At 43.5% G+C, this 24,464-nt stretch overlaps 1 protein-coding gene and 2 gene segments (V, D, J or C); all 3 read right to left on the bottom strand.

Moving 5' to 3' along the window:
- LOC710905 (immunoglobulin heavy constant gamma 1-like) overlaps positions 1–24,464 on the bottom strand; it is a 287,235-nt gene that overhangs the window by 255,498 nt on the left and 7,273 nt on the right.
- The window catches only part of LOC106995637 (immunoglobulin heavy constant delta-like), a 727,209-nt gene that overhangs the window by 183,811 nt on the left and 518,934 nt on the right, over positions 1–24,464 (bottom strand).
- Positions 20,511–22,416, bottom strand: LOC701593 (disintegrin and metalloproteinase domain-containing protein 20-like). Its single transcript, XM_001087971.5, has one exon. The coding sequence runs from the start codon at positions 22,272–22,274 to the stop codon at positions 20,511–20,513; it is 1,764 nt and encodes a 587-aa protein (XP_001087971.5). The 5' UTR covers positions 22,275–22,416.

A 24,464-nucleotide genomic window follows, 5' to 3' on the forward strand; every position in this document is an offset into this window, starting at 1 on the left:
CACCTCCTGGTTGGCCCCAGAACCTCAGGAGGTTTGGGAGGCCTCAAGAAGAGAAGAATTCATCCAAATCTGTATGTATTCAGGCAAAGTCTGATGACAAGTCCTTGCCTTGACTTCCTAGCCTGGAGAGGCTTTTGAAAATTTAATGTGAGATCTCTTATTAAAAGTTCTGGCAAAACAAACTTAAAGAGAGCCCATGTGGTCAGTCACTCTTCTGGCTACACTTATGTAAATAATCAAGCCAAGTTTAATGAGACTAAACTTACTTTGCAAACAAATTCCCCTTCCTTTGGTTATCTTTGATGGCAATGGCAATGATCAGGGACTAGTAAAGCCTCTAGGTGGTATGAGGGATGTTAGGGAGAAAAAGCCCCTGTTCGTGAGGTTGCAGAGCAGTGTCCCAGTGGGATTTAGATTGCAGTTAGAATAGGCTGGTATGAGAGCATGATCACACGTGAACTTGAGGCTGTATGAGACTTGTGTTCTTCCTTGCTGAGGACTGTAGAAGGCACAGGAATTTAGAAAGTGGGAGAGCCCAGGAGGGAAGCAGGCAAGGAGTCCTGTGTGTCTTGTGAGTGTGAGATCCCTGAGGAAGGGAGAGTTCATGGGAAATCCTGGGCTTTTGGGGGACAGTCAAGGACAGTGGAAATGCCTGGTGAATAGGTCATGATAGTCCCAACTCAGAAAGATGTAGTGAGGCTGTGAGTCTGGGGAGTGGAGAGAGAGCAGGTCTTTCCAGGACCTCAGAGATTTCTGGGCTCCTGGTGAGGAGGCCTGAAATTGGGGGAGGGACCTCAGTGGGGTTTCAAGCCCTCTGGCCTCCTGGCTGAGCTTCTGATGCTGGTTGAACTCCATGTCAATTTTGGGGAGGGGTTGGTTAACAGTTACAAAATTACAGGTAGATAGGAGGAATAGTTCTAGTGTTCTATGGCATCGTAGGCTCACTACAGTTAACAATACTTTGTTGAATATTTCCAACAGGCTGGAGAGGATTTTGAATTGTTTCAATACAGAAAAATTATGAATGTCTAAGGAGATGAACATGCTAATGACTGTGATTTGATCACTACACATTGTGTACATTTCTCGAAATATCAGCCTGTACACCATAAATAGGTAAAATTATTATGTGTCAATTACAAATAAATATGACAAATGAATTCAGGTACTAAGACTTTCTGAAAGAGTTTTAGTATGTTTAATAATTAGGTTGCTAATTACTGTGATATTTGGGGAGTTTTGTTTCTTAAAGGATTTGAAGCATTTAAGAAAATCTGGTATAATGTATTTGTTATTTTACAATGTAAAGAAGATTAAATAACCTCAATCAATGTCCTGAAGATTAAAAATTTCACTCAATGAGTCATTAATTGGGGAAATTGAATTTAAGTCAATAAAGTTTGATTTACAACCGTGTACATATTGTGTCAGCATCTGGAGAAATACAAAACATTTAGCGTTAATGGAATGTCAATCATTTGATGTATTTGAACATTAATAAGTGAATCATTTAACAAAGCACAAGAGTTATAATTCTCCACCCTTAGAAGCATTCAAACATTAAAAGACGTGTTTATGCATTAAAAATAAAAAGGCTATTCTTCTACATACATGGTTTATAAAACTCATCCCCTTCTCCAAACACATCTTGGTATCCTGCCTTTGAGTCTTCTTCAAGATTTCTGTCATTCAGCCTACATTTAAGATACTTGTAGTCCCTCCATGTACCTCTCTCAATATATTTCATTATTTTCTGAGAAAATATAAACTAGGCACTTAAATATGAGGTCTGATTAATAAAATATCCCCTCACTGTCATGTCTTTCAGATGTTAGTTTATGTACATGCATGTATATGTACCTGTTATATATGTATGTGTTATATGCATGTATGTGTTATATGCATGTATGTGTGCTTGTATGCATTTATGTTGGTAGGTGTTTATGTGTATATGTATATGGGCACTCAATTATTTTTTAAACATAATGGTCCTCTTAGTGACCAGGCTCGACCCAGGAAATAGTAAATCACATAGGGATTTAGAGTAAAGAGCAGAATGAGTGGGTCAGTGGATGGAAATTACTCAGAGAGCCATCAAGGATAGGAGGCTTCTGCTAAACCCACTTAATGAGATTCTTGCTGAAGGCAGGCCATTGTGATCAGATATGAAGTGTAAAGGATAAGGAATTTGATAAGATATGGAGGATGATCAGATGTCAATGTGGGTCATTTTCTCTAAACTGACTTAGTATGATTCTTGCTAACTCTAGCACCCACTCTAAGGACAGAAACAGAAGCCCAAAGTCATAGGCCTCATTGAGAAGAGGGCTCAGATGAATCTGACTAGAGTTTGGTCAAGGAGAGTCTTCAGACCAGCTATCAAACACAGTGCAATGCCATTCCTAGCCACTGCGGTGTGTAGACATTATTTTGCTTGTTTGAGGTGTGATTATGTTCACAAATGTTTAGCATGGAAGGGACGCTAGAAGACATGAGGCATAAATTATCCCTTTTTTTGAGAGAGAGTTTCGCTCTGTTGCTCAGGCTGGAGTGCAATGGCATGATCTCAGTTCACGACAACCTCTGCTTCTTGAGTTCCAGTGATTCTTCTGCCTCAGCCTCCCGAGTAGCTAGGATTACAGGCGCCCACCACCATACCTGGCTAATTGTTTTGGCTCATGCCTGTAATCCTAGCACTTTGGGAGGCCAATGTGGGTGTATCTCCTGAGGTCAGGAGACATAAATTATCCAAATGACTCTGTGTTGGGAGCAGCCAGTCTGAGAATCCTGCCATTCTACCTGCCCTACTATGAGGCAAATCATTTGGAAACTCTGAACTTGTTTTTGTACTTTGTTTATGTCTTAAAAGATTGAAAGTTTCTTAGCAAAGCAGTGTCAGTTTAATTTGGACCCAAAGTACCGAATTACCTAATTACCCATTAGCTTAATTACCTAATTACCCATTAGCCTAATTACCCATTTCACACACTAAATTGTGGATCCAATTGAATTTAGGGAGATTTTAAAAATCACAAACACGTGACATGACATGGAAAGAAATAACCACTTCCAGTGAAAGAATCTAGTCAGATGGTCACAACCTTACCACAGGTTGATCTCAGCCACAGCCTCCATCTCTTTCCACTAACAGCCATACTCATGAAACACACGGGAGGAAACTGAAACAAAATTCTGGTGCTCATGTGCTTCCTTAGCTGTTTTCTTTCTTTCTTTTCTTTTATCATTTTGCTAAAGGGGTGAATTTTATTTCATTCTGAAAGCTGAGAGTAACATGTTTGTAATTCTTTTCCAATAAGGAGTATTAATATGAGAAACATATTTTAGGTATATTGTTGAAGAAGAATCTCAGTGGACATCTCACCTTCTTAAATCTCCTAACCTGGTCTTCCAGTACCTGCATATGTGAATATGGGGCTGTGTGTAAATTCATGAGATGCTTTAAATCTCATTTGTATGTGGTAGATGGGGAAAAAACTGGTTTCTGCCAAATATATTGTTAAAGAGGCTTATTTTGAGCCAATATGAGTGACCAGGGCATAGGGTTACACAATCTCAAGAGGTCCTGAGAAAGTGCACCTGAGACGGTTGGGTTGCAATTGGGTTTTATGCATTTCAGGAAGACAGAAATTGCAGGTAAAATCATAAATCAATATGTGGAAGGTGTACATTTGTTCGTCCTGAAAAGCTGGGACATCTCAAAGTGGAGGCTTACAAGTAGGTGGGTTTCAGGGATTCTTAATGGACCGTTGGTTGAGAGAATTAAAATATTGTGTAAGACTTGATGTCAGTAGAAAGAAATGCCTGAGTTAAGATAAGGGGGTTGTGGAGGCCATGGTTCCTGTTATGTAGATGAAGTCTCCTAGGTAGTAGTCCTCAGAGAGAATAGATGACAAATTCTCTTTTCAGACACTAAAAGATGTCAGGCTCCCGGTTAAGCTATCCTACTTCCTGGATTGGCCCAGAAAAGGAAGCCCTGCCTGCATTATTGGGGGTTCTCTCGAGATGCAAATTTCCTGCACAAAAGACAGCTTTGCAGGGCCATTTTAATCTGTGGGTCGTGTGACAGCCATCTCAAAACATGTCAAATAAATATATATTGGGGTAAAATATTTTGATTTACATCAGGGTCTGCCATCTGTCATGCAACGCTATACCAGAGTCAGGTTGGAAAGTTAGCCACATTATATCAGGTTAATAAAAACCCCTCTAATGAGATGTTATGGCTTGTAGGTCATGGCTTCTCAGACCTCTCAAATAGGAATTTGGGCAAGAAAAAAGAAAGGTGAGAGTTTAGTCCTCAGTCTCCACTCTTGGCCAAAGATCATTCCATGGAATGCACATGCAGGCCAACACCAAGCAGGAGGTCCTATGGTGCTAGAAAAGCCCATTCTTAGGGTTGTTTATTGGTCATCGGTCATTGGTAATGGTAGTTTTTATATCAGTGATGTCAAGTCATAAGGAAAGGACATGACCTGGCCTGATTTAATAGCCAATTGTTTAAGAGGCGAGAGAGTTAGGCCTAGGATTCAGTCTGAACAAAACATTCTGGATCAGATCTATGCTGTAGGCCACCATGATGTGGATCTTTGATTGTGTCTTTTTTCTTTTCCTGTATCTGACATAGCATTTACAAGAGGCACAGAATTATAAAATAGAAAGACGTGCCACGAAAATAGTGAGGATTAGGTGCCAAGAAGTTTAAAGGTAGAATCAGAGAGCAGTAAACAACCTCCTAGCCAAAAAGTCCCCTGCCTGCATCATCATATTCTTTAATCCGACCTATAGGCTGTTTATCTTTCTTATCAATGGGCATTTGAGCCTATGGTAAATCTTACCTGAGAGTTGTAGGACCAACACCAAATCAGAATCCAATAAATTTAAGTTTTATTCTGGCCAATTGGTCTCCATAGGTAAAGCATCCCAAGGAGAGTATGAATCTAATTTGAGCAAATCTGGTCCTCCATGTCTAAATTGTCACAGGACTTGCTTACAGTTGACAAATATATTTTTCCCACCACTTTTGTGTTGCACCATACACTGATACTTAGGACAGAAAAAGGTTTTACTATAGGAGAAGTCATATAATTCTATTGTGTCATTTTGTTGTTCTCCCCAATAAAATGCCTCTTTCCCACATACCAAATGTTGTGTCCCATAGTGGTGAATATTAGGGAACAAATTAGGGAGATATCAGGGTTCCAAGTGGTTTGTGAGCATAACCATTCTCCTTTTCTATTTTTTCAATCTGAGAGAGGAATGGGGTGCCATGTATCTATTACTAGCTAAAATAGCCCCTGGCTTCCCCTGGGTAGTATCCTCATATTATTTCCCAAACTCCCAATGCCTACTAGTTGAACATCAGAATTCTTTTGAGCCTTATTCAACTTTGGTACCTGGGCTTTAAGAATATAGTGTCTGGGGTCCCATTTGCCATTGAAAATTTTCCACAAATTTGGGGGAAACGCTACACCTTCCACAGGTGTTTGGACTGTGCCTTGGCACTGAGGATGGCAGGCCATTGCTTCACAGCCACCTCAGATTCTATTTGTAATATTAATAACATGGACATGAGCCCTTGTTAGGTGAGAGCACATGCCTGTTCCCACCATTGAGTTTGGGAGTATGTTTTCATGGTTTGTCTGGCTTATATCCATTAGATGAGAGCTGCATCATTTTTTAGGGCAGCTTCTCATCCCTCTCACTCTTCCTGGAGTAGCATTCCTTCTCTGTGAACTATTTTGGGCAGGGGATTTTTCTCTAAGGAATGCCTTTCTTCAATATCTGTGAACTCAGCTTTCCCCAACACATGTAGCCCAGTTTTAATTCCTCCAATGAGTTTGCGTTTTAGCTTTTTGGGTGGCCTCTTTTGTTCCATCCACCAGAAGGGCAGTTGCCATCATAGGCTAATGGCATCAGTATAATTTGAATAAATGGAGTCAGCCTAGAACTATTGAGTATCCCAAGCGATTGTCAGGTGAGCAGATGTTACGTCTATGTATACCCTTGTGTGGGTATTCCATAATGCTTCCCAGAGGCATCCTGACCTTAGGTTGGAATTTGTGCTCTCAGGGTCCTCTGTCCACCAGCTGACTCCCATAAGCAGTGGTTCCCTGAGGGCAGTGTCAGTGTTGTTGGTGCAGGATAAAGGCATCCACCCCAAGCACAGAATTGCGGTCATTTGGGTAGAGTTTGCTGCAGCAGTTTACACAGAAGGCACCTAGATTTCTTCCACCATATCTAGGCAATTGTCTAAGCCTGTCATCACCAATATCTATTGTTAGACAATGTCCTCTGACTAGCCTCCCTCAGTAATTATCCTGAGGCGTCGTTAGGCCAATATTCTTGCAGGGTGTCATAATTTGTGAGAGCCTTATCATAGAGAAACCCTGAAAAGGGGCACATTGGGGAACGTTTAGGGTGGAACTGTCCCATTTAGTAGCCTTCAATTATCCTGATCTATGCCCACTAAATTGTGTGGGCTCTATCTGCAGGCAAGTCAGTGAGGTTTTGGGGAAACCATGCGAAGTTTTCAGGTTTGAAGAGGAAGGGAGTGTGGGGCAGGCAGTTAGAGGAGACTGAGTGATATGGCTGGCTGTTTTCACCCAAATCTCATCTTGAATTGTAGCTCTCACAATTCCCACGTGTTGTGGGAGGGACCCAGTGGGAGATAATTGAATCATATGGGCAGTTTTTCCCATACTGTTCTTGTGGTAGTGAATAAGTCTCATGAGATCTGATGATTTTATAAAGGCTTTTCCCTTTCGCTTGGCTCTCATTTTCTCTCTTTTCTGCTGCCATTTAAGAAGTGCCTTTTGTCTTCCACCATGATTGTGAGGCATCCCCAGCCACCTGGAACTGTGAGTCCATTAAACCTCCTTTCCTTTATAAATCACCCAGTCTTAGCTATGTCTTTATCAGCAGCATGAAAACGAACTAATACAGTAAATTGGTACTGGTAGAGTGGGGCATTGCTGTAAAGATACCTGAAAATGTGAAAGCGACCTTGGAACTGGGAAACAGGCAGAGATTGGAACAGTTTGGAGGGCTCAGAAGAACACAGGAAAATATGGAAAAGTTTGGAACTTCCTAGAGATTTGTTGAATGGCTTTGTCCAAAACGCTGATAGTGATATGGACAATGAAATCCAGGCTGAGATGCTCTCAGATGGAGATGAGGAACTTCTTGGGAACTGGAGTAAAGGTGACTCTTGCTATGATTTAGCAAAGAGACTGGTGGCATTTTGCCCCTGCCCTAGAGATTTGTGGAACTTTGAACTTGAGGGAAATGATTTTGGGTATCTGGTGGAAGAAATTTCTAAGCAGCAAAGTATTCGAGAGGTGACTTGAGTGCTGTTAAAGGCATTCAGTTTTAAAAGGGAAAAAGAGCATAGAGGTTCAAAAAATGTGCAGCCCAAAGATGCCATAGAAAAGAAAATCTCATTTTCTGAGGAGAAATTCAAGCTGGCTGCAGAAATTTGCATAAGTAACAAGAAGCCAGATGTTAATTGCCAAGACAATGGGGAAAATGTCTCCAGGGCATGTCAGAGACCTTTGCAGCAGCCCCTCCCTTCACAGACCTGGAGGCCTAGGAGGAAGAAATGGTTTCTTGGGGTCAGGCGCAGGGCCTGGCTGCTCTGTGCAGCCAACGTACAGGTTGAGCCATGGCTTCAGAGGGTGCAAGCCCCAAGCCTTGTCAGTACCCTTGTGGTGTTGAGCCTGCAGGTGCACAGAAGTCAAAAATTGAGCTTTGGGAACCTCCACATAGATTTCAGAGGATGTATGGAAATACCTGGATGTCCAGACAGGAGCTTGCTACAGGGACTGAGCCCATATGGAGAACCTCTTCTAGGGAAGTGCATAAGGGAAATGTGAGGTTGGGGCTCCCACAAAGAGTTCCCACTGGGGCACTGCCTAGTGTAGCTGTGAGAAGATGGCCACCATCCTCCAGACCCAGAATGGTAGATCCACCAACAGCTTGAATCATGCACTTGGAAAAGCTGCAGACACTCAACATAAGCCCATGAAAGTAACCAGGAGAGGGAGCTGTACCCTGCAAAGGCACAGGGGCAGAGCTGCCCAAGACCCTGGGAACCCTCCTCTTGCATCAGCGTGACCTGGATGTGGGACATGGAGTCAAAGGAGATCATTTTGGAGCTTTAAGATTTGAATGCCCTACTCGATTTCAGACTTGTTTGGGGCCTTTAGCCCTTTCATTTTGGCCAATTTCTCTGATTTGAAATAGGTGTGCTTATCAAATTCCTGTATCCCCATTGTATCTAGGAAGGAACAACTTGCTTTTTGATTTGACAGGTTCATAGGCAGAAGGGGTTTGCCTTTTCTCAGATGAGACTTTGGACTGTGGACTTATGAGTTAATGTTGAAATGAGTTAAAATTTTGGGGGACTGTTGGGAAGGTATGATTGGTTTTTGAAATCTGAGGACATGAGATTTGGGAGAAGCCAGGGGTGAAATGATATGGTTTGACTGTGTCCTCACCCAAATCTCATCTTGAATTGTAGCTCCCATAATTCCCACTTGTGGAAAGAACCTGGTGGGAGATAATTGAATCATGGGGACAGTTTCCCCTGTATTGTTCTCATGTCAATTAATATGTCTTATGAGATCTGATGATTTTATAAGGTATTTTCCCATTCACTTGGCTCTCATTTTCTCTCTGGTCTACTGCTGTTTAAGATGTGACTTTCACCTTCCATCATGATTGTGAGTCCTCCCCAGCCATGTGGAACTGTGAGTCCCTTAAACCTTTTTTTTCTTTATAAGTCATCCAGTCTCAGGTATGTCTTTATCAGCAGTATGAAAATGGACTAATACAGAAAGATATACCAAGAGAGATTCCTTCCATAGATTCCAAACTGCCTCTTGAGTGTCTTGGATAAAACATTGAGGGTTTTGAACCATGTATTTGATAGCAAGAAAAGTAAGACTGAGAATTATTCAAGGGTCATGAGGACTGGCCTGGTCAGATGTCTCCGGAAGAATGTCTGCTCTGGTTGTTGTACTATAGACCAGCTGATTCTTGGGTGTTTTCCGAAATTGCAAGTGGGTGTCAGAGATTGGATTGAAACTCTAGGTTCGGTCAGGAATGTGGTTGGGCACCTGTTTTAGGTGTGAAATATGAAAACAAGAGGTGACTTCCTTTTATATTGCAGAACAAGAGTTGGTTACAAGCACCTGTTGAGGTCCTTTCCAGCGGGGCTCTAGAGGGTCTTTCAGTTGGTGTCTTTTCCATTACTCAAAGTCACCTGGCTGTGATCTGTGATCCTGGGAGTCTTCGGCCCCCACACACTCACTGGGGAAAGACTCTGCTACTGGCTTTTTTTTTTTAACTGTTTATTAACATTTTAAGAAGTGTCTGGCAATAATGCAGCGTTTACCCCTAGAGTAAGGCTAGCTCGTGTGAGCCCTTGTCTAGCCTCATAGGTCTTCCTGTTATTATTTCATTGGAAAGCAATGTTTTCCAAAAGGAGTGGGCCTAGGATTAAGTAGGACCAGTGGGAGGGCTTTTGGCTAAGGGAGGTTCAAAGCCTCTGTTAACTTAGCTATTTGAATTTTTATTGTACCATTTGTCCCTACTACCAACCTGATTGGTTTTGAAATCTGAGGACATGAGGTTTGGGAGGGGCCGGTGCAGAACTATATGGTTTGGCTGTGTCCCCACCCAAATCTCATCTTGAATTTAACTCCGATAATTCCCACTTGTTGTGGGAGGGACCTGGTGGGAGATAATTGGATCATGGGGTCAGTTTCCCCATATTGTTCTCGTGGCAGTGAAAACACATCTCACGAGATCTGAGGATGATATAAGGGGTTTTCCCTTTCACTTGGCTCTCATTTTCTCTTTTGTCTGCTGCTATTTAAGATGTGCCTTTTGCCCTCTGCCATGGTTTAAGAGGTTTAGGGATGATCAAGACAATGTTAATGTTGTATTATCAGCCAGACTTTGCAAATGGATTCAACGAGGTGTCCAGTCAAATGAGTCCCACAATCACTGTGTAGCTCAGAGAGAGGATTCCCTAAACCGGAATGATTCTAACAAAACTTTGCCAAGCATTAAGACATCCCTACAACAGATCAATGCTTCCTCTCAATGAGAAAACACAGAAATCAAGTTCAATACATATTTAGTATTTTGAGAAGGCAGCATCTTGATAAAATTCAGTTTCCATGCTTAAGAGGGTCCTGTTGGCAAAGCACAGGGACCTTGGGAGCCATGTAAATGCTTGCCAGTGCTATGCTTTGGGCATATGCTACACCAAGAGCACACCACTTGGGCTCTAGTGGGAGATGGTGTCCAGAAATATTGACTTCCCCATGCTACAATTTTTTCAAGGGTCCAAGGAGTCTTTTCATGGATAAATTGAAGGAGGGGTAACTGTGCACCTCTGGGAACTATGGTTTTGTTGTTATTACAGCCTACCAACAATTATCTACTTGGGTCAAAAGGGAGATCCCTTTTGTTATCGGATTTGTTTCTCTTGAGGGATTGATACCTGGTATTGTAAAAGAATGTTGGTGAGGGCAATGGTAAGAAGGAGGGAGCATGCTTGAGTGCACAGGCCATCTTTCCTAGGGTGGCATTCTTTGCTGTAACATCAGCTCAGTTATTTCCTTCTGCTTCTTCTGTTATCTTTTGGATGTCCAGGGATCTTGATGATTGTCAGCTGCCTTGGCATGTGAACTGCTTCTAAGGACTCCGAGAAACTTGATGCTTGCTGCCTATAAGTTGCCCGGATGAGGTGAGAAAGTCCTTCTGTTTCCACAGCATGAAAACCATGGACTACTCCAAAGGCATATTAGCTCTCATTGTATATATCTGCCACCTTTTCTTTAGCCAATTGTCAAGCTCCAGTTAACACTACTAACTCAGCCATCTGGGCTGATTGCACTTCTTTGCAGTTGGTCATTTTGATGGTGTCTACCGTGGAAGTGGTGGCATATACTGCCTGGTAATGCACATGCACTACTCCCAAATGAGAACCCTCTGTGAGTCAAATTAATTCAGCATTTTCCATGCAGGGTTCCTGTAAATCCTCCCTAGGGGAGAGTAAGATATCCCTTAGCTGAGCGCAGTCATGTTCCTCCTCTCACTGCTTATCTGGAAGAGGAAGCAGGGAGCAGAGTCAGAGTGTTACAGTGCTTCCGAGTCATGTTAGGGGCAGAAAGCAGGAGCACGTCATAAGAAGCGAGGTGGCTGTCAGAACAGTGTTGAGTGTGGTGAGAGCTTAGGAGAGAGTCCACAGAGTGGGAGACATGGATGGTGAACAGAGACCCTAGGACAAATTCTTCAACATTCTTCCATAAGATGGCTGCAGCTGCTATGCAAGGAGGTGCCCTCTTGCCACCGCATCTAATTGTTGACTGAAATAAACAATTGGCCTGTGGTCATCACTGTGTTTTTGAGTCAATATTCCTAGAGCATTTCTATTTATTTTGTGTTTGAAAAGGATAAAGCAAAGGCTGTGGTTGGGATGGCTAAGGCAGCCTCTTGGGTGGGAGTCTGTTCTAAATCTTCTACGTGTTGCTTTTTCTTTTCTTCCCAGCAGATTTGACCTGCTGGTTAGTTTTTAATTTAAAGGCTGAGCCACTAATGAGTAATTTGGATACCAACTTCTACAGTAGCCTGTTAACCCTGATAACCCTCTTGTCTTTTTATTTGGGAAGGGTAAATGTCATGATGGTAGAGATTCTCTCAGGGATTAGTAGTAGCCCTCTCAGGGAAATCATATGTCCTAAGTACTTAACTAGAGGGCGGCAAAACTGCAGTTTGTCTCTGGACACTTTGTGTCCCTTCAAAGCAAGCTGTTGTAACAGGTGGACAGCATCTTCTCTGCATTTTGGCAGGAAGGATGAACACAACAACACATAGTCCACATATGGAATTGGGATAGATCCACTGGGATATTCACTGTTGCCAAAATCTGCCCATAATATTTGACAAAATTAGGCAGGACTCTCTGAGTAGCCCAGGGGCCAGACTGTCCATGTATATTGGCAATTTGACAAGTGAATGCTAAACAATATTGACTGTTTCTTCTACAGGTATGCTGGAGAAAGCACTGTGTAAGTCAATGACAGTGATGGGAATATCAGACAGCAAGGTATGGGGGTTAGGAGCAACAGGATGTCTAAGAATTCTTATTTTATTTGTGCTCTTAGGTCTTGAACAATTCTCCAGCCTTTTCTGTTTAGCTTTTTATACTGGGAGGATTAGTGTATTGCAAGATTAGTGGAAGGTGTTAGGAGTCCTTTGTCTAAGTAGTCCTGAAAGACTGGTTTAATTCCTAGTAAGACTCCAGGTCTAAGGAGATATTGTTTAAAGTTTGGCAGAGGTTTAAAGTTATCTCTGTTTACATGGAGGGAAGTGCTAACTTAATTCTTCCCATGTCTGAGCAAGAGCTTACCCATAATGAATCTGGTATTTTGAGGCCAGGTGAGGTGGTTCACACCTGTAGGCAGGAGGATTGCTTGAGCCCAGGAGTTTGAGACCAACCTGAGCAACATAGTGAGCCCCGTCTCTACAATAAATTACAACAATAATTAGCTGGAAGTCCCAGCTTCTTGGGAGGCTGAGGTAGGAGGATCACTTGAGCCCAGGAATTTGTGGCTGCAGTGAGCTATGATTGTAGCACTGCACTCTAGACTGGGTAACAAAGAGGGACTCTATCTCTTTTTTAAAAATGTGGTATTTCAATAAGAAAGGCTCTAATTCTCCCTGTTTGAAATATTTTTTTTCCATTTCCAACTTTTTTTTAGGTTCAGACTGAACACGTTCAGGTTTGTTACACGTGTAAATTACATGTCACAATTACAAATGATTTCATACTGAGGTAATAAGCATAGTACGCAATAGCTAGTTTTTCAATCTTCACCTTCCTCCCACCCTTCAGCTTCTAGTAGGCCCTGATGTCTGTCGTTCCCTGCATTGTGTCCATAGGTACTCAAGGTCAAGCTCCCACTTATAAATGAGAACATGTGGTATTTCATTCTCTGTTTCTGCATTAATTCACTTAGGATAATTAACTCCAGCTGCTGCATCCATGTTGCTACGAAGGACATGATTTCATTATTTTTCATGACTGCATAGTGTTCCACAGTGTATATATACCATATTTTCTTTATCCACTCTTCTGCTGATGAGTATCTAGGTTGGATCCTTGCTTTTGCTATTTTGAATAGTGCTGTAGTGAACATATGAGTGCGTGTGCCTTTTGGTAGAACAATTTATATTCCTTTGGGAAGAAAGGAATATAAATACTGGGATTCCTGTGTCAAGTGGTAGTTCTATTTCAAGTTCTTTGAGAAATCTCCAAATTGCTTTCCATAGTGGCTGAACTACATTACCTTTCTACAGTGAGCCCCGAATATCTAAGACAGGTCTCAGTCAATTTGGAAAGTTAAGGATGCACCTGTGACACAGCCCCAGGAAGTCCTGATGACATGCGTCCAAGGTAGTTAGGGGTACAGTTTGCTTTTATACATTTTAGGGAGATATGAGACATCAATCAATATGTGAAAGATGTACATTGGTTCAGTCTGGTAAGGCAGGACAACCCGAAGTGGGGGCTTCCACTAGGTTAGAGGTAGATAAGTGACAAAATTTTGCATTCTTTTGAGTCCTTGATAAACCTTCCACTGAATATACAACTTAGTCTGGCTCAGTGAATCTTCATTTTTACACAAACATTAGAAAAGAGGAAGCAATCAGACATTCATTTGTCTCACGTGCGCCTCAGAGGGATGCCTTTGAATAGAATGGGAGGCAAGTTTGCCCTAAGCAGTTCCCAGCTTGACTTTTTCCTCTAGCTTCATGATTTTGGGATCCCAAGATTTATTTTCCTTTCACACTACTAACAGTACATAAGTGTTCTGTTTTCTCTGCAGCCTCACCAACATCTGTTGTTTTTTTGACTTTTTAAGGATAGCCATTCTGACTGGTTTGAGATGGTATCTCTCTGTGGTTTTGATTTGCATTGCTTTAATGGTTGGTGGTGTTGAACATTTCTTCATATGCTTCTTGGCTACACATATGTCTTCACTTGAGAAGTGTCTGTTCGTGTTGTTTGCCCGTTTTTTAATAAGGTTGTTTGGTTTTTGCTTGTTGATTTATTTAAGTTCCTTGTAGATTCTTGATATCAGACCCTTCTCACATGCTGATATGGTTTGGCTCTGTGTCATCAACCAAATCTCATCTCAAATAGTAATCCTCATGTGACAAGGGATGGACCTGGTGGAAGGTAACTGGGTCATGGGGGTGGTTTCCCCCATGCTGTCCTCATGTTCTCATGATAGTGAGTGAGTACTCATGAGATCTGATGGTTTTATCAATGTGTAGTGGTTCCTCCTTCATTCTCTCTATCTCTCTGTCTCTCTGTCTCTCGTCTGCTGCCATGTGTCACATGCCTGCTTCCACTTCCACCATGATTGCAAGTTTCTTGAGTCCCCGAACCTAACCACACAGAACTGTGAGTCAATTAAACCTCTTTTCTTTACAAATTACCCACTTTCAGGCAGTTCTTTATAGCAGTGTGAAAACAGACTAATATGGTAAATTGGTACCAGGAATGGGGAACTGCTAAAAAGATAACTTGAAATCTGGAAGCAACTTTGGAACTGGGTTCCTCCAGGCAGAAGTTGGAACAGTTTTGAGCACTTGAAAGAAGACAAGAAGATGTGGGAAAGTTTGGAACTTCCAGAGACTTGTTGAGTGGTTTTGACCAAAATGCTGATAGTGACATGAACGTCCAAGCTGAGATTTTCTTTGGTGGTGAGGGCTAAACTCTGATATTTTTTATCTTGCCCAAATTGCTATTTAAGGAGTCTGGGGAGTCATGCTCTACAAATCATAAATTATCATCAGATGGGTTTTATTTAAACCTATCTATCATGATTTATTTTCCAAACTGACTCTGGCATAACATTATGAGACAAATAAGAAAATCAAAATATTTTTACCCCAAAACATGTTTCTTTGCCCTAGTCTGAGATGGCCCTGCAGGCCTGGCATGGTGGCTCATGCCTGTAATCGCAGCACTTTGGGAGGCTGAGGCAGGAGGATCACCTGAGGTCGTGAGTTCGAGACCAGCCTGACCAGCATGGAGAAACCCTGTGTCTACTAAAAACACAAAATTAGCCAGGTGTGGTGGCACATGCCTGTAATCCTAGCTACTCAGGAGGCTGAGGCAGGAGAACTGCTTGAACCCAGGAGGTGGAGGTTGTGGTGAGCCGAGATCATGCCATTGTACTCCAACCTGGGCAACAAGAGGAAAGCTCCACCAGAAAGAAAGAGAGAGAGACAAGAAAGAAAGAAAGAAAGAAAGAAAGAAAGAAAGAAAGAAAGAAAGAAAGAAAGAAAGAAAGAAAGAGAGAGAAAGAAAGAAAAAAAGAGAAAGAAAGAAAGAAAGAAAGGGAGAGAGAGAGAGAGAAAGAAAGAAAGAAAGAGAAAGAAAGAAAGGGAGAAAGAGAGAGAAAGAAAGAAAGAAAGAAAGAAAGAAAGAAAGAAAGAAAGAAAGAAAGAAAGAAAGAAAAGAAAGAAAGAAAGAAAGAAAGAAAGAAAGAAAGAAAGAAAGAAAGAAAGAAAGAAAGAAAGAAAGAAAGAAAGAAAGAAAGAAAGAAAGAAAGGGCTCTGCAACGCCATTCTTTGTGGGGGAAAATTTGCATCTGTAAAGAATCTCTATCAGCATAGCCAGATCTTTTTCTTCTAGAACCTCCCATTCCCAAAGAGATGAACTAAGATCTGAAGAGGAAACATTTGTCACCTATTGTCTCTAAGTGCAGCCACTATAAGACTTCAAAAGAACTTTAGACACTACAATCTTTATCTTAACCTGAACATTACCTTTCTATCTATCCCAGGTCTTTAGACAAACTCAACCAATTGTCAACCAGAAAATGTTTAAATTCACCTATACCCTGGAAGCCCTCACTTTGAGTTGTTCTACCTTTCTGGACCAAACAAATGTATCTCTTAAATGTATTTTATTCATGTCTCATGCCTCTCTAAAATGTATAAAACAAAGTTTGATGGAATTTTGTCCCTGCCCTAGAAATCTGTGGAACTTTGCACTTGAGAGAGATGATTTGAACTAGGAACTTATGTTTAAAAGGGAAACAGAGCATCAAAGTTGGGAAAATTTGCAGCCTGGGCATGTGATAGGAAAGAAAAACGCATTTTCTAGGGAGAAATTCAAGTTGGCTGCAAAAATTTGCATAAGTAATGAGGAGATGAATATTAATAACCAAGACAATGGGGAAAATGTTTCCAAGGCATGTCAGAGATCTTTGCAGCAGCCCTTCCAATCACAGGCCTGGAGGCCTATCAGGGAAACGTGATTTCATGGGCTGGGTGCAGGGCCCAGCTGCTCTGTGGAGCCTTGGGACTTGGTGCCCTGTGTCCCAGCTGCTCCAGCTCTAGCTGTGGCTAAAAAAGTCCAACGTGCAGCTCAGGCCATTGCTTCAGAGGGTACAAGCCCCAATCCTTGGTGGCTTCCACATGATGTTGGGCTGATGGGTGTGCAGAAGAGAAGAGTTCAGCTTTGTGATCCTCCACCTAGATCTCAGAGGATTTATAGACATGACTGGATGTCCAGCCAGAAGTCTGCTCCAGGAGCAAAGCCTTCATGGAGAGCCTCTGCTAGGGCAGTGCAGAAGGGAAATGGGGGGTTGGAGCCCCCACACAGAGTCCCCACCGAGGACAGTGACTAATGGGGCTGTGAGAAGAGGGCCACCATCCTTCAGACCCCAGAATGGTAGATCCATTAACAGCTTGCACTGTGCACCTGGAAAAGCTGCAGGCACTCAATGAGAGTAGCCAGGAGGGCTGAACTCTGCAAAGCCCATGAGAGCAGCCACGGGATCAGAGCTGCAAAGCCTGCAAAGTCACAGGGTGAGAGCTTCCCAAGGTTGTGGGAGCCCCCACTTTGCATTAGCATGCCCTGAATGTGAGAAATGGAGTCAAAGGAGATTATTTGGGAGCTTTAAGATTTAATGACTGCCCCACTGGATTTTTGGGCTTGCATGTGACCTGTAGCCCCTTTATTTTGGCCCATTTCTCCCATCTGAAATGGGAGCATTTATCTAATGTCTCTACCCCCATTGTTTCTTGGAAATAATTGACTTGTTTTTCATTTTACAGGTTCATAGATGGAAGGGACTTGCCTTGTCTCCAATGTGACTTTGGACTTGGACTTTTGAGTTAATGCTGAAATAATTTAAGATGTTGGGGTACTGTTGGGAAGGCATGATTGGTTTTGAAATGCAAAGAGGACATGAGATTTGGGAGGGCCTGGGTGGCATGGTATGGTTTGGCTCTGTGTCTCTACCCAAATGGCACCATTCCTCAGGGTGATCAGCCAGCTACATGGTGGCAGGTTAGATTATATTGGACTTCTTCCATCCTGGAAAGGGCAGAGGTTTGTCCTCACTGAAATATACACTGACTCCAGATACGGGTTTGCCTATGCTGCATGCAATGCTTCTGCCAAGACTACCATCTGTGGACTCATGGAATGCCTTATCCACTGTCACAGGATTCCACATAGCATTGCCTCTGACCAAGGCACTCCCTTGATGGCTGAAGAAGTGTGGCAGTGGGCTCATGCTCATGGGATTCACTTGTCTTACCATGCTCCCCATCATCCTGAAGCAGCTGGATTGACAGAAAAATGGAATGGCCTTTCGAAGTCACAATTATAATGCCAACTAGGTGACAATACTTTGCAGGGCTGGGGCAAAGTTCTCCAGAAGGCCGTGTATGCTCTGAATCAGCATCCAATATATGGTCCTGCTTCTCCCATAGCCATAACTCGTGTGCAGGAGTCAAGGGTGGAAGTGGAAGTGGCACCATTCACCATCGCCCCCAGTGATCCACTAGCAAATTTTTTGCTTCCTGTTCCCATGACATTACATTCTGTTGGCCTAGAGGTCTTAGTTCCAATGGGAATAATGCTGCCATCAGGAGACACAACAATAATTCAATTAAACGGGAAGTTAAGATTGCCACCTGGACACTTTGGCCCCTCCTACCTTTAAGTCCACAGGCTACGAAGGTAGTTACAGTGTTGGCTGGGTGGCTGACCTGGACTATCAAGATGCAATCAGTCTATTACTCCACAATGGAGGTAAGGAAGAATATGTATGGAATACAGGAGATCCATTAGGGCGTCTCTTAGCATTCCCATGCCCTGTCATTAAGGCCAATGGGAAACTACAACAACCCAATCCAGGCAGGACTATGAATGGCCCAGACCCTTCAGGGATGAAAGGTTGCATCACTCCACTAAGAAAAAAACCACGACCCGCTGTGATGCTTGCTGAAGGCAAAGGGAATACAGAATGGGTAGTAGAAGAAGGTGGTCATCAATACCAGCTACAACCACGTGATCAGTTGCCAAAATGAGGACTGTAATTGTCATCAGTATTTCCTTCTTTTTTTGTTAAAAACATTTTGTGCATGTATCCACTTGTACTAAGAAAGTTCCTTCATTTTGTTTCTTTTTTCCTTTATCATGTGACATAAAATTTATTGACTTCATATCAGCATTTAAGTGTTCTTAACTTTACGTAATAGCATTTGGGTTGGGGATTGGTGCATTTCTGGTTGTACAAAACATAGTTGTATTACATTAGGTGTAATTATGGCCTTATTATTATCTTTATTTGAAGATTATTTATGATCTCAGGAGATTTGTATGGGTTCAAGTTGACAAGGGGTGGACTTGTGACGGTTAATACTGTGTCAACTTGATTGGACTGAAGCATGCAAAGGATTGATCCTGGGTGTGTCTGTGAGGCTGTTGCCAAAGGAGATTAACATTTGAGCCAGTGGGCTCGGAAAGGCAGACCCACCTTTAATCGAAGTGGGCACCATCTAATCAGCTGCCCGTGTGGCCAGGATATAAAGCAGGCAGAAAACGTGAAAAGACTAGACTGGCTTAGCCTCCCAGCCTACATCTTTCTCCTGTGCTGGATGCTTCCTGCCCTCAAACATCGGACTCCAAGTTCTTCAAGTTTGAGACTCGGACTGGGTTCCTTGCTCCTCAGCTTGCTAGTGGCCTACTGGGGGACCTTGTGATTGTGTGAGTTTAATACTCATTAATAAACTCCTATATATATAATATGATATATAATATGATATATGTATGTATATACATGTATATAATATGATATATATACACATATTAGGGTTCTCTAGAGGGACAGAACTATATATATACACACACACATATATGTATGACAGAACTATATATATATATAGTTTCCATAGTCTGTGGCGTAGACTAGGTGAAATGGACTTTACAACCTCCTGAAGGGTAACACCCAGACTGTCACCTAAACTCCCTGAAATCCTGTGCCCTGGGGATTGGAGAAACCTTCAAACCAAAGCCAGTGTTAAGTTAGCTCAGTCTTTGATTGAGCATGCAATCTTCCTATACTTGGCTTCCAGGGGTGGGTGAGGGAGAATTCCTGCCTGGAACAAAGTCATATTACAAAGAATCTTCACAATGCTCATGACATTTCAGACCTTCCATCAGAAGCGTTCAGGATGGCAGGAGACTGGACATGATGGGCAAACATGGGGATAGGAGGAAGGAAAGAGAGAATAGAAGGAGGTGACAGCTGACAAGGCCTTGTGTTCTCAGATGCTGAGCATGAAATGAAGCATTTATGATGAAAAAAACAGAACAGATGTATGGTACAATATTAAATATACAACAGTAAATTACAGCAGGTGGCTTCACAGCAGCTTAGACACAGCAGAAGAGAAGAGGATGGAATTGGAAGCTCAATGCCCAGGACGGATGCAGAGTTGCAGACTCTGGGAGTGGACCCACCCCAGAAAGAGGAGGAGGGGGATTGGAGGAAGAAGGAACGTTTGAAAGTACCCCACTGAGAACCAGGACACCCCCTTGGACCAAGCAGCCCATGACCCTTGCAGCCTCAGAGGTCCAGACTCCAGCGTGGCCTCACATGCTGGTTGGTCTTGTCCCTGCCAGGCCAGAACCCTCCTCAGAACCCAGAGCCCCCACGGCTCTCCCTCACCCTATGCCCAGGACGTGTCTCCTGTGCACTCTTCCCTGGCCCACAGGTGGGAGTTTATACCTGCTCGGGCAGCCTCGGCATCCACACCAGCAACCTGGTAGCAATTGCCCTGCTGCCTCCACCTGGCACAGCTCGGATTTCCCACAGTGCAGGCCCCGTGGTCAGGAGTGATTAGAACACACAGGAGGGCAGCTCAAGACAACAGGTGCTGGGGCATGCAGATTTCGAGGATTTAAGTGTTGATGCCCTTGGAAGACCATTTCCATGGGGTTAATCATGGTTTCTCTTGGTGAACTGTTGGCTTGTGTTTTTGATATTGTCGTTGCTCTAAATAGTCTTTACCTGACTTCAACATGAACTCGACTGGTCACGTTCTTTGTTAAAATATGTGTCATTCTATAAGTTCACACGGCATTAGATTTTTTGCTCAAACTACCTATAATATTTCTCCAACAGAATGCACATTTGCCTTTCTTCCATCCGGGGAAGATGGGTCACGTTGGTACACTGCAGTCTTCCACAAAACTTATCTATTAATGCACAAGCCTCATAGGCGATAGCTGTTCGTTCTCGAGTACAATGTCCGAATTGGTGATTTTCAAGATTGATGTCATAGCAGTCCTCAGGAGCATCCTCAGCACTGACACCAAAGATCGCCTTGCAGAGCACATTGCGGTCAGTGCAGTTCCCATGATAGCAGTAGCCTTCTTCAGTGCACGGGGTTCCATCTTGCAAATAAAAGTCTGGGGGGCATGTCAAGGTGGTCCAATGACAGTACTCTGAAAGGTCACATATATTTTGGATAGGTCTGCAGAGAGTCCCTAGTGGGGAGAAGCTGCAGTTTGTACAGCAGTCTCCTAGATGACAGATGCTCCCCGGTGTGAAGTGACAGTCACTTTGGCAGCAATGACTGGCATAACACTGCTTGAAGGAGCCACAGTCACATTCCTCCTTCCCTTCCACGATGAGGTTTCCACAGAGAACCGTTGTCATGGTTTCGTTATACACTGGAGCGAGTGCTTCGAAAATGCACCGGGCTGAATTTACAAAACAATTTTGTAAATGTCCATATGAACAGTTACTGAACGCATCTGTCATCTCAGAATATCGCTGCATAATGCAGGAGGTCCTTCTCTGATGTGTGCAGTATTTATAATCATAAGCCACACCCAAACTTCTCATCAGTATATGGGTTGTTATGACGGCTACCAATAAATAATGTCTGTCTAGAGTACCAATGTGTATAAGGCTTAAATGTGAACAAAAGCTATATCTTCTTGGTTCATAGTTAGATTCATGTGGCGCCTCTTTAATAAGTAGTGTGGATGAATGAACATGAAAAGTATCAAAAAAGGTTCTTTTAAAATAGGTAAACATCGCACTACGAACTCGATACTGATTCACAGAAGCTGGGTCATGATTATTATATATGGTCAAAAGATAAATATAGTACCGCAGATCAGTATTTTGAACAATGCTGTCAATGACACTGAACATCTGGACCACCTCTGTGTAACAAGTTGTAATATTGCCATACATACGATAATATGAGTTGGAACATTGAACGTGGCCTTTTATATTGCCTCTATGAGAACTATACAGCGAAGGAGATAACCTGGGATTCATGCTGTCATTTGCTTCAGAGAACAGGGGGTCTGTCTCCTCATTGTCACCATCTCTAAATGTGGGCCCCGTTGCGTTGGGCTCGGCCACTATCTGAGAAACAACATGTTCAAACCTGCGGGAATCCTGGAGGGGTTTGATTTCGTAGGCAAGGTCGTCCAGCTTCATGATGCCTCTGAGGCCCCCATAGCACGTGTCGACGGTGACCATGGACAGAGGCACCTCCTCCAGGTAGCCGAGGTAGTAGCAGTCTGGAGGGATGTAGGGGTCATCCACCTGCAAGGCTCCTTGGTCATCCTGAGTTGTCATCAGCAGATGTCTGGGCCAAAGAAGGTGTTTTCTCCGCATGTGAACGACGTGTCTTTGACCCCCAAAACGCAGGCTGTAGGACAGCCAGCCGGGAAACTGAACGCCTTTGCCATGGTGTGTCTCCTTCCTGGGAATCACCACCTCAGAGGATGCGTAGTGCCACAAGGGACGGCCTTGAGAACACCAGACTGGAGCCAGGAGTGCCCAGAGCCCCAGCAGCAAGACGGGGGCCCTAAGGGTGACTGGCGCCTCTGCTGACCTCATGCCCCAGCCCAGGGATAGTCATCCAAAGAGAATGGGAAAGGAAAGGACTGTCCTTGGGGAAGTCAGGCCCCAACCAGCTGCGGTGACTGTGTCCCTCCCAGGGAGACCCTGACATAGAACAAAGGACCTCCCCAGGCTCCTGCACCACACCCTGGGGGCACCTGGGCTCCGGGAGGGAATGAGGTAACAGTCCCAGGGCGGGGCAGAGGGTGGGCCTGGACAGGATGGCAGCTGCTGCGCTGCGGGATAAGGCTGAGGGTCCTGGCTGTGATGGCTCATTGGGAAGGAAAAAGGGAGAGGGAAGCAGGGCTCTGTCTCTTTTACCACCGTCAATCTTTTCTGTTGCTTTCTGAATCTGCAAAATACAATGATGTGTTCAATGCCCTCGCATCAGGCGTGTTATTCTCGGTCGCTCTGTGGGTTAATATTGCTCCTTTCTGTGGGTCACATTGCTTACTCCGTTGCCATGTGGAGGTAGACACTGCCAATACTTTCCTTGCGGATTGAATGTTTTTCTCATCTTAGTAAGTACCCATGTCTTATTCTTTTTCTTGTTGTTTCATTTGTTGTGGCTTTGAAGTTTGGTTTGAAGTTACCAGACTGTGAAAGGGAAGTATCTTGGGCCCTGTCAAGCTGGGAACCACTAAGGGAAAACCTGCCTTCCAGTCTATTTAAAGTTGTGCCTCTGTTCACAGAGATAGATGCATATTCTGAAGGCCTCCTCTGCAAACACTTATCACAAACTCAAAAGAATGCAACCATCTGTCTCTCACCTACCTGTGACCTGGAAGCCCTAAGTGGGGAGGACTTGCTTTGAGTTGTCTCAGCCTTTCTGGGTGGAACTAATGTCCTTCTTACTTATATTCACTGGTGTCTCATGTCTCCCTGAAGTGCGTCAATCAAGCTGTGCCTGACCACCCTGGGCACATGTCATCAGGACTTCCTGAGGCCGTGTCACAGGCGTGTCCTCAACCCTGGCAAAGGAAACTTGCTAAATTAACTGAGATCTGTCTCAGAGTTCCTGGGTTCACAAGATCAACAGTTGAAATAGGGTAACTCTTTCTTCTGTGCTGTGTAAAACCCTTGTGAATTAGGGTACTTTTTACTTAGTCCATCCACTGGGGGCAGACACTATTCCTGACCCCATGAGAGCCCCAGGTGCTGCCCCTCCGATGCTTCTGTGTGGTTCTCTCCTGGTCTTTGGTCATTTCTTCAGATGCACGAGCCAATCAGTTCTCAGGGAAGGACACAGGGGGCCCTCTGTGGGTGTCTCATGTCTGAGAACAAATATTTTGCATATTTCTGCCAATTCTGTCATTGCTTATGAGGGGAGGGAAAATCCAAGGCCAGATCGTTATCAGAAACACAAATTACTGTTTCCTCAAAAGTGTAAATATTTACCTTTCCTGGCAAATGTGGTCACTCTATTTAAACTTAACGTGACCGTGGTGTGTTTCGAAGGCTGTGTTGTGTGGCACTTTGTCTTCCAATGTCCCGTACTCCCATCTTCCATCCCTTTGAATCCCACCTTTTTACCACAGATGTACGATTACGGATGAAGCTGGTTTCCCCTCTACGAGTGTGCAGTTTGGACGCCCTTTCCCTGCCCCTTCGGGGTTTTCACAGGGAGGAGAAGGAGGATATTTGACCTTCCTGAAGGAGGCTGCTATGGGAGACTTTGTCCCTCCTAAATTCATGTGTTGAAGTCCCAACCCTTGGTCCTTCAGAATGAAATCATACCTGGATGAGTGTCTTTTAAAGAGATGAATAAGTTAAAGTGATATTTCTGAAGTGGGGCCCTAATGCAATCTGACTGTTGTTATAAGAAGGGGAAGCAGGAGGGACGGTGCACACGCCCCGACGGATGGTCATGTTACCACAGAACAGCGGGAAGGCACCGTCTGCACACCAGGGAGCGAGACCTTAGAGGAAACCCACCAGCTGGCAGCTTGATCTTAGGCTTTCATCCTCCACAACTGTGAGGAAATCGGTTTTGTATTGTAAGCCATTCAATATGTGGTATTTTTGTTATATAAAATGAATACAGTAGGTACAGGAGATCTTCTATACACTGAAAAAGTCGGATGGCCAGAGAAACCTGAACCCTCCTTTTCAGACCTGAGCAGGGTGATGGACCTGCTTTGGGACAGGAGAGGGGAAAAGATGAACCCAGCACCTGGACCCAGGTGA

Source organism: Macaca mulatta, chromosome 7 (assembly GCF_049350105.2).
Source record: "Macaca mulatta isolate MMU2019108-1 chromosome 7, T2T-MMU8v2.0, whole genome shotgun sequence".
Classification (NCBI taxonomy): domain Eukaryota; kingdom Metazoa; phylum Chordata; class Mammalia; order Primates; family Cercopithecidae; genus Macaca; species Macaca mulatta.

Bases quoted from the DNA above. Each gene is read 5' to 3' on its own strand.
- LOC701593 (XM_001087971.5), bottom strand. From the start codon at position 22,274: ATGAGGTCAGCAGAGGCGCCAGTCACCCTTAGGGCCCCCGTCTTGCTG.